General features: G+C 37.1%; 1 protein-coding gene across 2 annotated transcripts in view; it reads right to left on the minus strand.

Annotated features, from left to right (window-relative positions):
* Positions 1 to 13,179, minus strand: part of LOC120001936 — a 30,889-nt gene that overhangs the window by 2,511 nt on the left and 15,199 nt on the right. The window contains exons 19-29 of one of the 2 annotated variants that reach the window (XM_038850461.1): positions 10,566 to 10,714; positions 6,116 to 6,259; positions 5,870 to 5,977; positions 5,563 to 5,673; positions 4,390 to 4,497; positions 4,148 to 4,258; positions 3,224 to 3,402; positions 2,551 to 3,013; positions 2,138 to 2,245; positions 1,848 to 1,906; positions 835 to 1,219 (exon numbers count right to left, since the gene is read on the minus strand). In XM_038850461.1, coding sequence (XP_038706389.1) covers positions 835 to 1,219; positions 1,848 to 1,906; positions 2,138 to 2,245; positions 2,551 to 3,013; positions 3,224 to 3,402; positions 4,148 to 4,258; positions 4,390 to 4,497; positions 5,563 to 5,673; positions 5,870 to 5,977; positions 6,116 to 6,259; positions 10,566 to 10,714 — 1,925 coding nt within the window. The remainder of the gene's footprint in view (positions 1 to 834; positions 1,220 to 1,847; positions 1,907 to 2,137; positions 2,246 to 2,550; positions 3,014 to 3,223; positions 3,403 to 4,147; positions 4,259 to 4,389; positions 4,498 to 5,562; positions 5,674 to 5,869; positions 5,978 to 6,115; positions 6,260 to 10,565; positions 10,715 to 13,179) is intronic. The other variant, XM_038850462.1, reaches the window with a different exon arrangement.

Below are 13,179 nucleotides of genomic sequence, written 5' to 3' on the forward strand. Positions count from 1 at the left end.
GAGAAAATAGGAACAAATACTCATGGACACAATGTGTTATCAATTCAATGAGTATAAATTCAGAAAAGAAAAAAGCACACCGGTAAATAAGGCTATGACAGTGAGCTGAAGCCTGAAGTTACAAAAGAATTAGCTCAGATGCTCACACCAGAAGGGGCATGAGCATCTGAGCTAATTCACTTTGTTCAAGGAGTGTGGGCAGTAATGGCAGTTAAATAGTACTTGAGAATCTTATCATGCCATATTCTTCTCAGGGTAGAGTTTCAAATATGGATTAGGCCATCAGAGAACAATGCAGATTGTAGAATTCCTATCGATATCTACAGTCTAACCACAAGAAATGTTCTTCCACAATAAAAGTTTGTCGACAAGGAACAAAAATCAGTAACCCCACTATTTCAGTTCAAAAATGGATGCACCAAACATCTGGGGCCGAACATTTTTTTCCTTGTGAAGTAGGCCAAAGACCATGTTAACCAAGAACAGAGTACATAGAGGATTAAGTGCAGTAAAAAAGATCAAACAACCAAGAGGCAAGCAACACAGGATTAAGTTACATCGAGACTAAAGATTTCAATAAAGTTTCTGTACAGTCTAGATAAGTAAAATTCGGCTGAAGAAAGCCAATTGTCTGTGAAGTGTGAACTGGTTAATCTCATTCTCCTTCTCAGCGAAGCATCTGTTTCTTTCCAGCAAACGTTATTTTGACATAGAATTTATGGATTGCACATCAAACTAAATCTTTACCCCAATGTAAAATTCTTATGAGTTCTCGTAATATGGAAACAGGTAAAAAAACTAAACCAAAACACAACTAAAACGTAAAGAACTTACATTATCCTCATACAAAGTCAAAACAGTTATTAATGCTTTTAGTGCGTAAAACCTCGAACTAGCAAGCAACACCATTGAGTTTGCATACTTGAACCAATCCAACATTGCATTTACAATTTCTTTGGACGTCTTCCACTCTGAATAATCCCACTTGTCCAACCCCAAATCTGCTCGGACTCGTGCAATATCAAACAAAGCTTCATCCTTTGAATTTATAGAAATGTCAGAGTCACGCTTACACTGATAAGCCTGAAAACAATTCGATGCAATTATAAATTGGGAGAGTTCTTTGAATGGCCCTGGACCAATCTTTCGGCCGTCAAGTTCTCCTTGTAGATGATAGTAAAGATCGCTGAGTATTAGTGTGTGTAGCTCCTTACCATCACTGAACATAAACAAACCAAAGGGAAAAAAAAAATAGAATGTCAATATATATCGAAACTTGCAACCCACATGGGTATTGAAAGATTTCAACGAGGCTTCACCGATCGATGTGTTTTTCAGAACTCCAAAGTGTTTTCATTTCATATATGCTATTTGTGGATTTTCTGTTAGAGCTAGTCACACTTGTTAAGATTCGTTACTTTGCCATTCAACCCAATAAGTTAACTTGTTGGGTTGGGGCATTTTACATCATTTATATATATTCTAACACTCCTCAAGTGTAGGCTAGACAATCCGACGGCCTAACACGTGCACAACAAACAAGACCGAACACTAGGGATACTCTCACAAAGACACACGCTTGGGGCAACAACAAACACACTAAGGCTCACACTTGAGGCAACAATAAATGGGGGGTTTAAATTGCAGAAGCTAAGGTTTGAACCTAAGACATCTTGCTCCGATACCATGATAAGATTAGTTATTTTGCCATTCAACCCAATAAATTAACTTGTTGGATTGGAGCATTTCACATCATTTATACATATTCTAACAACACTGTACCAGATGCCTAGCTATAACCCATGGAACAAAAGTTAAACTGAAATGAAAGAGATCTAGAACTTCACCTGTAACCCCGTCCTTTGTATTGCGCAGCCAATTCAGAAAACGCTGGCTGACATTTCAACTATTAACAGAGATAAAACACATGTTAACCTAAAAATGGATTAAACGAAGAGTAAAGAATAAATGCACAAGTTATAGATATGAATGAAAACCAGCTCTCAAAGGGCTCACAATTTTTTTATTTTTTGAATGGCGACGGGATCAACAACTTATTAGCATAGGTAACAAACTAAATTAACAGTTACAAATAAGTCAAACAAAAAGTTACGCATAACATTGAGTGGGAGCATACTTTTTCACAGATGCCAAGGATCTTCTCCAGCAATGAAATAGACAAACTTCCTGAATCTCCACCAGCTAATTTACCCATCACAAGTACTGTTATTGCACTTGCAGCAACCTGTAAAGTTGCAGGCGAGTCGGAAATCACATGGTTGAAATAAGAAAAAGGTACAACATCGATGTAACCCACAGGACCCTTTACTTGTAATACTGAGAGATCTACAATAATTTGGCAATTAAAGTTTGCTGCTCAGTCAATTTTAGTATGGGTTAATGAAAAGTCATAAAGTTCAGGTAACAAAGTCTTCAAGAGAGGGAACACTGTGGAGTCAAAAGAAAAAACAAAGACTACACAAGTACCTAAGCAAGCATATAGTCAGAACATCAGCGGGAAAAAATTGGAAAAAAGAAATTTAAGTTCACCTTTGCACGAAAAAATGTACTGTTGTCATATTGAGAATATGTATATGATCTGATGAGGCTGCCTAAAACAGATTTCTCACACCAACTTGACAAAATACCCTTCAATTCAACATCAATCACAGACTTCGCTTTTTCAGCACTTTCTGTCCTCTCCTTCAATTCAGAGGATCCTTTTAGAAGTGCCTCAGAAAATAACAACTTTTTCTGGAGGAACATGTCCAATGCCATTGTTTCCAATGCAGCACAGCGGCAATGATGTTTGAATGCCCATTTTTGAGCCTCTATTTCAGTCAAACTTTCCACTGAAGGAGCATCCGATATAGCAAATGATGAAACAGAGTTGCATAACTTCTTCCAAAACTTCTCAGACCTTTTCAGAGATTCCAAAATATATATGTAATGGCCAGCCCCTTGCCACAATGCCTTCAGGAAATCAAGCACATTGAACAGTATGCGGGGATTGCTGAAAAAAAATTAAATTTGACAGAAATTAGGTGCATAACACTATTTGATCAAATATCATCATCATCCGAGACTTTATCCTAGAAGTTTGGGGTCGGCTATATTGATCAAACACATCAAAACAAAATAACATAAACCTGTATAACACAGTTTTTAGTGGTATTAGCAGGAACACAGAAAAGCCATATACAACAGGAATTCAAACAAATACCTCTTCATAAAATTGGCAGATTTCTCAACATATTGCAGCAGTAGATCTATCGGACAAGATTTGTCAAGGTCTGGAGTCCCAAAGGAAGTTTCATCTGCAAGCCTTTTCACGCCACCAGGGTCATTCACTGATGCATCCACATTCACTTTTGAAGGGAAAATAGCAACAAGAAATGCAGGCTGCATAAAGAAACCACCAACACCAATAAGTTAATAATGCACAAAGAAGCTAAAAAGTTACACTAATATGTGAAAAAATTATTATTTTAGACAAGTAACTAAAACTGCAAATGACTTAATATTGATGGCAGGTTCATTGAAGACAGAAGCGTGTGCTTATTTGCCCAGATGACAACAATGGTTGAACAGAGAATCCCCAAGTTATTTGGTTAAATCAGGCCTACACAAGTTGACAGCTTTCTACAGAGAAATAATGCAATTGAACTGATGATAGGTAAACAACTCTTGTGCACGAGACTCCCCAAGAGGGCGGTGGTCAGGGACAAGCAGGATGTACGCATACGTTATCCCCACATAATATGTGAAGAGATTGTTTCTAGGAATTGAACATGTGACCTCTAAGTTGCACCACTGCGACTATACCCCTGCCACTGGGTCACATGTTCACCTGTGCAATTGAACTAATGATAAAAAAAAAAAAAACCAAAGAAATACACAATGATATCTTTGGACGAATATGGAAGATCCACAATGGCTGACAACCACTAAGAATAGGAATGATATATGCGGCAACTAGTCAGATTAAAATTTATTATCAACAGGATAAGAACATAAAAAAGCAGAAAGTGAATCATCCTTGAAACAAGATCAGAAGTATAGCTTGATAAAAAGTTCCCAGACAAAAGCAATGGGAACAAAGAAAAAGTACATGCATGTACAATAACTACTCCAAAAAGCAACAGACCTGATAACGCGCTGCAGCGGTGAGCACATTGATTGTAGCCAAAAATAGGTCTTCATTCCACATTGACTGCTCAAGTAATATGCGGTTAATAGAATACCTAATATCTGCAATCTAAAAGAAAATAGTTTATCAGTGATGAATCAGACTATAGAAATCAAATAAGAATTAAAGAAATAAAAAGAAATGCTCATGCAGAAAATGAGGTGCTAAAAAGGTAAGCTCATAAATAAAAAATGCCAGACCTGCTTATCATCCAGACTAAAACATGCATTCCCATGCAAAAAAGGTTGTGCATAATCTGCCGTAATCAACAGCATGGTAAGTAGTCTAGCAGAGCCAACCTGTATTGGCTGCAGGAAATACATAATTAATTAAATAAGGATCCTCCACAGTGAGAGCAAAAAATCAACAAAATCGGCTAATACAATTTATGCAGGAAATGAATAGAATACAACACTGTCCAAAAAAATTAATGCATTTGCAGCTTGTGGAGTCTAGTGACATCAAAGCTCGATGCATTATTACAATAAAATACTCCCTAAAGGTATACTTCTGACACCTGAAAACGTTTATGCTACCATGCTCATCAGTATACATCTGCATCAGTGTAAATGGAGGTCTGCAAAGATTTTGCTCCATTAGCAACTCATTAAGCTAGTTCAACATGTCAATTGAGCCATCTCAACTAAAATCACCAAGTCCATTACAGCTCAAGCGAACTTATCCAAGCAAAAGTCCGGCCATTTCATGACATTTCTTTCCGCTGCCTTGTGTTTCTGATACAGTAACAAAAATTTGGAACATTTGAGGTATAAATTATCTCTCGCTCAGGGTAAATCTAACCTGTATCTTATAATCACTGTGCCCACACCAAACTTATGATAGAGATAATAAGTACATGGGTACAAGCATTGTAGCATTCAAAAAGAGCTAAAACATCCAAAACCCAAAATCAATTTACTTGTATGAAGTATGAACTTGCTCAGACAACCAGTTACCAAACCACCCCAACCTTAAGCATAACAGATAAAAATAAAAGGAAGAACTTATGCACAAATACGCATATAAAAATAACCAAAAGAACTACATACTAGACCCTCAATTAAGTTGATGGAAACTTTAACGTACAACTTGTACTCTTATGACTCATCAACTATGAAAAAATAAGAAGATATAACAGCCTCCTGACAAACACAATCTGTGAGCAGAAAACAAATTCATAAAAGCCTATACACATTTCATTCCTCCAACACTACCCCCAGAAAACTGAAAATAGAAGAAAACAAATGAAAAGAGGCAAAGAATAATGAAAATGCAGAAGTCACTGAGAAAAGCATATAAACATACAGCAGGAACAGCAGCCAAAAAAATTTATCAAGACATGATTAGAAAAGAAGTGTGGGGGAAGTTCTCACAGGACAGCGAAAATACGATGACAAGGATATAACAGCCGCAGGAACGGAAATTGGTCTGACTGCAGGTGACAGAATGGCTTGGTGAAACATAGGAAGGCTGGATGTCATACCCTGAAAATGAACGACTGTATACTAAACTTTGTAATCCTTGTGCAAAACTTGTAGTAAGAAAGAGAAGGATAACCAACAATGCAGATGCATCTATTAACTATACATCACAAAAAGGAAAAAAATTCAGAAATTATACCGAAAAATTCATAATTAACAGCAAGCATAAGAAATGTAAACCTTAGTCTCCAAAACATACCTTAGAAAATTTGGAAAGCATGAGATATAAAATATTCATGACAGAAGCTATAGCAACCTGCAAGCCTTCAATCTCCTTTGGGTCAAAGAGGCGGCTCATATAAAGGTTCTGTTCAGAAGGAAAAAAATCCCTGAATAGTGAGGAAAATAAAACAACAATGATTTATAGCTAAATTGTGAGCCTTAGAAAATAGTTGAGAAGACAAAATAGAAGACACAGACAAAAAAAGAAGAAGAAAAATATGACCTCTAAGGCTTGTGGTGTTGTGCAAACGATTCGAAAGAGAGTGCTGTGGACAGAAGAATCAGCTAGCAACATATCCTGGAGGACTCTGCCCAACTTTTCATAGTATGGGATTGAGATTATGCATGTTTTGATCACTTCAAGTGCCTAAAACTCAGAAAATTATTAAAGATAAGTATCATTAAAGTACATGAATCAAAAAGATAGATGGCATCAGCCATTCACGTTTATAAAACCTATTACCAAGCCATTTAAACCTATGTACTGAGCGCATAATTATATTTAAGTCGCGCTTGTTCTGAATCAGACAGTGAAGATAAGAACAGAAAGCATGTGCCAAGTTTAGGTAGGACGTTATGAGTAAGTCTTGCCTGAACCAAATCCAGCACATTATCACTGGCGAAACCTCATCATTTGTAATTTTAAATTGAAACAAATGAAAAGCAGAATCTCAAAGTCGGAGAGAGGGAGAGAGCGAGAGAATGCAAGACAATCTTGTATATACAAACTACTATGATTGAGGAATTCGGTAAAAACACTTTACTATGCCAACCATCCACTTAAATACAAAGTGATAAAATGTTATGAAGTGTAGACTGCTATGCTTTCACACGTCACCTCAGCTTAAAAATGCAATATATTATAAAGTTATAATGATTCATGTCTACTATGTACTAATAATAACGATTTCCATCATAGCAAGAAAGAGGAAAAAAAGGGAAATGCAGATTCTAAAAGAATAGTTCTCAAACGAACCAGAATCACTTACATTATCACCATAATCAAAGCCTTTATCCCAAACAATATGTCATCAGCTTCAATCCATATGAGAAATTAGTAAGATCCATCACATGAATCACCTTCGCCACTCCTTCATATCAAGAGCTACACTTTCAACTAATCCTATAGAGTTCATGTGCTTACTTCTTGTCAAGGGGTTTCCGTTAGATGTATTTAGAGTAGGAGTACCTTAAACATTTGGTTGTAACCAAGGTAGTGAAAACGTAAGATCGGATCGGAATCGGAGAAGGGGTGTAAAATCGGAATCGCAAAATCGAATCGTAAAATCGTAAGATTTTACATACAATGTAAAAATAAGCATATTTTGCAATCCTAAGACATGTAACAAGAATAACATAATGCAATAATAATTAGATAATGCCATACATGTTCAAAGTTCTAACAATCAAACATACTAAAAATTAAACACATGCTACATAAATTCAATCTCATGTTCCAACAACAAACATACAAACTAATAAATTAACACAAATCATCAAGATCATCATCTTCACCACTCCCACCACCATCACTCCCATTATATTCATCTCCCTCTCCCTCCTCCATATTCACATTTTCTTCTATATCTTCATCCTCAATTGGGTTGCTATCAAGTTCAATTGTCATATCATGAATCCCATCATTTCCAACCGGTTCAACAATTTGAGCATTGACATCCTCATTAGGAGAAGGAACATCCACACCTCCCTCCGTGATCCATTCATTATCTGAACCAATATCTTCAAAGGTTGGCAACTCCATACTTCTAAATTTCTTATTCTTCAATTTGGAATTGTACATCACAAACACCAAGTCATTCATCTTCTTTTGGTGAAGACGATTCCTTTTCTTGGTATGAACCTAAAACCACACAATGAGTTAATTGAGAAGTATTGAAGTTCCTAACATTTAACAAACAAACTTAAAAAATAAACTCGAATCTTACCATCTCAAATGCACTCCAGTTACGCTCGCATCCAGAAGAGCTACAAGTTAAACTAAGCACTCGAATAGCAAATCTTTGAAGTTCGGGAACATCATCTCCATAAGTGTTCCACCAATCAGCAGGATGCTTTTTCTCTAATAAATCCCTAGCATCAATCCTAGAAAACATACATTGACCATGATGGAATATATCAAGCTGTGAGATTATTGTATTTCTTTCATTTCGTTCCTTCACCAACGTATCCAAGCTATCAAACAACCCATTTTTAACCTCCTTATCATTAGGATTGAAGGTTGGACGATAATGAATTCGGGGGTTTAGATAGTGGGCTGCAGCATGTAATGGCCTATGAAGTTGCTTAGTCCACCTCTCATCAATAATCTTCCAAATAGGCGTATAACTACAACCAAAAAATAAAATAATTAGTATTTGAAAAATTACAATGCATATGGTATGGAAAAATTACTAAATTTACTAACTTTCTTGCCACATTATTGAAATTAGCTTGAATTTTCTCCTTTGCACAATCCATCTCTTCATATAAGAAAGGCATAGCGGCTTGCTCATCCGAATCCACCAAGCGAAGCACTTTCATCAATGGTAATGCAGCCTTAAGACATATGCCAACATCTCTCCAAAATCTACTATCAAGTACAATGTTTTCAACCCCTTTCCCTTCTTCAGTGCGTACAAACTTGCTTTCCTTCCACTTTGAAGATGAAAACATAGTCATTAATGCACCCTTGTGTTCACTAAGGCATCCTAAAGTCAAATATGCCGTAGCAAACCTAGTAACAGCAGGTCTAATCAAATCTCTCCCCTCGGTAAACTGTTTCAACATGGAAATGAGCAATGTTCTGGAATATATGTATGTGGTTATCTTCCTACCTTGTTTGATAGTCACACGATGGACCTTCAATTTCTTCTCAAAATCCTCCAACATCAAGTCTATGCAATGTGCTGCACATGGTGTCCAAAATAAATGTTTCCTCTTCTCCATCAACAATGAACCTGCCGCCTTATAAGATGCATCATTATCAGTAATCACTTGCACAACATTTTCTTCCCCAACTTCCTCAACAACCCTATCCAACAACTCAAAAAATTTTTGTGCTGTTTTTGAAAAATCTGACGTGTCCAAGGACTCCAAAAAGACAGTCCCTCTAGGACTATTCACCAAGAAATTGCATATTGTTCTCCTCTTTTTATCTGTCCAGCCATCAGACATAATGCTACACCCTACTCTTCTCCATTCAGCCTTATGTATCTCAATGTAATCCCTCGTCTCCTTCACTTCCTCATTGAGCATAGTCTCCCTAACTTCATGGTAAGAGGGAGCTTTAAAACCAGGACCATGTCTAGCTACCTCTTCAAACATTTTTGTGAACTCTGGACTTCTGACTGTGTTGAAAGGAATACCACAAGTGTAAAGCCACCTCCCAATACTTCTACATGCACTTTTTCTCAAATCTTTCTTGAATAGCTCATTCATGGTCACTTGAGTAGAATTTTTTTTCCCTTTACCCTTATACATAGCTGATGTCATCCTAGTTTGAGACTCAGGTGGTGTTTCACTAACTGAGCTCCCAATTTCATGTTGACGCAACAAACTCTTCCTTTCCTTAGCTTCCATACCTTGAGACAAAATCTCCAACATTCTCTTCCTCACATCATCGGGTACACTTCGACAAGCTCCTACATTATCGTTTGTACAAGCAAGGTGATGCTTAAAACGATATATACCTCCGCTGCTAATTTTGGCACAAAATTTACATTGCACCTTCTTTGCATCATGACCAACCTCAATACCATATTCCCATCCTATATCATTTCTACTCCCTGAAGCATTTTTTCTCCTAATACTTGCAGTTGCATTTCCAGAACCAGAAGTTGACATTTTATTAATTGAAAATCAAAGAACTGCATACCAGAATGGTCGAGGTGTAGAATAGTCACAGAGTCAAGAGAAACTTCAGTATCAGATCACTATTGCATCATCTCCAGGACCACTTGTCGGCGTCTTCTCAGTTCTCAGTCGATGAAGTATTCTAGGTTAGAAATTTCACGAACTGTAATAAGGAGTTGGCTTGGCTGTATAAGAACTTGGGCTAAGGTTGAATTGGGCCAGAATAACATAAAAACTTGGGCTAAGGTTGAATTGGGCCATAATAACATAAGAACTTGGGCTAAGGTTGAATTGGGCCAGAATAATAATAGAACTCAGAATAATAAAAATTGGCCCAAAAAATAAGGCCCAGTCTAACACATAGGCTTATAAGGACAGTTCTCAAGATCGTTAAAATCGTGTATAAAATCGCGATTTTAACGATTTTAACGAGTTTAAGCGCGATCTGCGTCGATCTTGATGTGGCAACGAGTTTACCACTATTCTACTCGAAATCTTAGGTAAGATCGTAAGATCGAGCGATTTTACGAGCATAAGCGCGATTTTGACTACCTTGGTTGTAACCCTATATACTTCGAATAATAATATGCCTAAATGAGTACAATCTCTCTGTGACCTGCAGCTACTCCTTGTTTTCTTCATTCTCTCATTTTCTTTGTATCAGGCACCCTTTAGTTTATCTTCGATTATCACTTCCATGTCTTTCTAGTATCTTCTACTTGAAACATTTTCAACTATGCACCACTGCATTAATCTCTCTATATTTCACATGGCCTTATCTCCAATCCTGTCATTAAACAGAAAAAACAAATGGTACAAACCTTTAGTGTTACTTTCCACCGAGCATGCTTCACCTTGTATTTCCAGTACTCATGATTAACTAGTATATATTGCACCGTGAAAGCAATCAAAGCCAAAAGAAAATCATTCTCCAATCCTGCCTCAAGAAGCTGCATGGTGAAGTGCAATACTGCAAGAATAAAAATATTGTACTTTTACACATCCAAAATATAAATATAATTAAGATATTACAGAATAAGTTAGCTAAATTGACAATTCTACTTATATCAGCAATGACCCGCCAAAATATTTTATGTACAAAATGTCATGTTTTTAAGAGACAATCCGACTATATGCTCGAAAAATGACCACTGCGGTAATTAGAATTTGCATTGAATAATGGAATTTATAAAAAATAAAAATAAAAAAAGAAATTACTTGATCTAGGCTATGTGTGGCAAAAAATTGAAGGTCCCTGAACTCAAAATGCAAGAAACATCTAAAAGATGGTTTGGACATAGGCAATGTAGAAATGTTGGCGTAGAAGTGTGAAAAGTTGAGAAATTCAAGAATGAGACAATACAAAAGACGATAGTGGTAAAAAAATAACATGACAGAAATGGTAAGAAGAACATTGTTTGCATAGGATCGGTAGAGACTATTGGATGGGAGAAGGGTTCGGCTTTATCTGAATGAATTGCTAATGAGAATCCTTGTAGTCGGTTCCAACTAATTTCTCTAATATATTCATGAAGCAGAACCTAAAATGTTTTCAATCAAACCTTAGATGATGACAATTACAATTCAAGCAGAAGCAATTCAAAATCGTAATATCAAAAAGATGAACACAATTCAAGAACCATATGTTTCAAAACCACAAAACATTCAGAGTCCAAAGACACCGAGTAAGATGGTAATCACATGAGAAGGCATTTGGGGGAGGCGAATCATTTTGAATGGTTGCAAGCCATATTAACTGTTAGAATATATTAGTATTGGGCCCAGCCCACTTGATGTAATACCAGTAGGGTTTGTCTCTAGTGCTATAAATAAACAACTCTCACAACCGTGAGAGTAAGACCTTCTATTCACTATTATAACATGGTATCGGAGCTTTAGGGTTTTCTTTAGGGTTTTCTTTATCGGAGCTATAACACGCAAGTCGTGAACTAAAATTCTGGTTTTCGGACAGTTTCCAGCTCTTCTTCCCATCATCTTCTGGGCTCTTTTCAGGTGGTTTTTTGGGCCTTTCCGGCAGCAATATGGTCTTCTTTTGGACATGATTTGTCCTTGTTGATATCTATTTCGATTTGGTGTCTGGTTCATTGAGTTGGCTCTGTAGAGCATTAGTATGTTGATTGGGCTTTGTAAAGCACTGGTTCATTTGTTGATTTGGCTCTGTAGAGCATTGGTTTGTTGGTTTGGCTTTGTAAAGCACGGGTGTAAAATTCCTAAGATTGGTTAAAGCATTATGACGACACTAGCTCCATCTTTTCATGCTGTTGACGCTAGACGTGTGAGTCTCTCGATTGAGGAGTATTCTCGTCTGCTAGCTAATCAGAGGATGCCTTCAGCAGGTGTTACACAATCTGAATCTTCCGTTGCATATTTGAGTGCTTCTTCGCGAGCTTGGGTCATTGATTCTGGGGCGTCTGACCATATGACTGGTGCCACGAGTATACTTTTTGATCATTCATCGACTTCTAGTCACCCTGCAGTCAGGGATGTTGATGGATCATATATTCCTGTGTGTGGTGTTGGGAAAGCTTCTCCGACTTCGGCTATCAAGTTATCCTCTGTTTTGCATTTACTAGCTTTGCCTTATAATTTATTGTCAGTTAGTGCACTTACAAGGCATCTAAAATGTTCTGTGACTTTTTATGACTCATTCTGTGAATTTCAGGATCTTTCGACGAAGCGGATGATTGGTAGGGGGCGTCTCACTCCAGGGGGCTCTATGTACTTGATCCGGATTATTCTTCTTTCACCTGTTCCACTGTTCCCTCAATGTCGTTGCAAGTTCATTGTCGTCTCGGTCATCCTGCTATGTCTAGTCTAAAGCGTTTGTATCCTTCACTTCAGTCTGTTTTTGATATATTTTGCGAGTCATGTCAATTTGCTAAACACCATCGCGCGTCTTATTTACCTCGAGTTAATAAACGAGCTACTACTCCATTTGATTTAGTCCATTCGGATATTTGGGGGCCTTGCCCAGTTTTATCGAAATCAAGTTTTCGTTCTTTTGTTACCTTTGTTGATGATTTTTCTCGGGTCACATGGTTATTTCTTATGCGTGATCGATCTGAGGTTTTTAAAATATTTTATGACTACTTTCCTCAGATTCGTACTCAATTTTTTGTTCCTATTCGTGTATTAAGAAGTGACGATGCCTGTGAATATTTCTCATCCTCTTTTCAATCCTTCTTTGCTACACATGGTTTGATTCATCAATCTTCATGTCCCGATACCCCCCAGCAAAATGGGGTTGCCGAACGTAAAAACAGACACTTAATGGAGGTTGCACGTGCACTAATGTTTCATATGAAAGTTTCGAAAGTATTTTGGGGTGATGCGGTTTTAACTGCAACTTATCTTATTAATCGAATGCCTTCTTCTGTTCTTCAAGGGGAGATTCCGTTTAAGGTGTTGTCACCA

Source organism: Tripterygium wilfordii, chromosome 7, assembly GCF_013401445.1.
Source record: "Tripterygium wilfordii isolate XIE 37 chromosome 7, ASM1340144v1, whole genome shotgun sequence".
NCBI lineage: Eukaryota > Viridiplantae > Streptophyta > Magnoliopsida > Celastrales > Celastraceae > Tripterygium > Tripterygium wilfordii.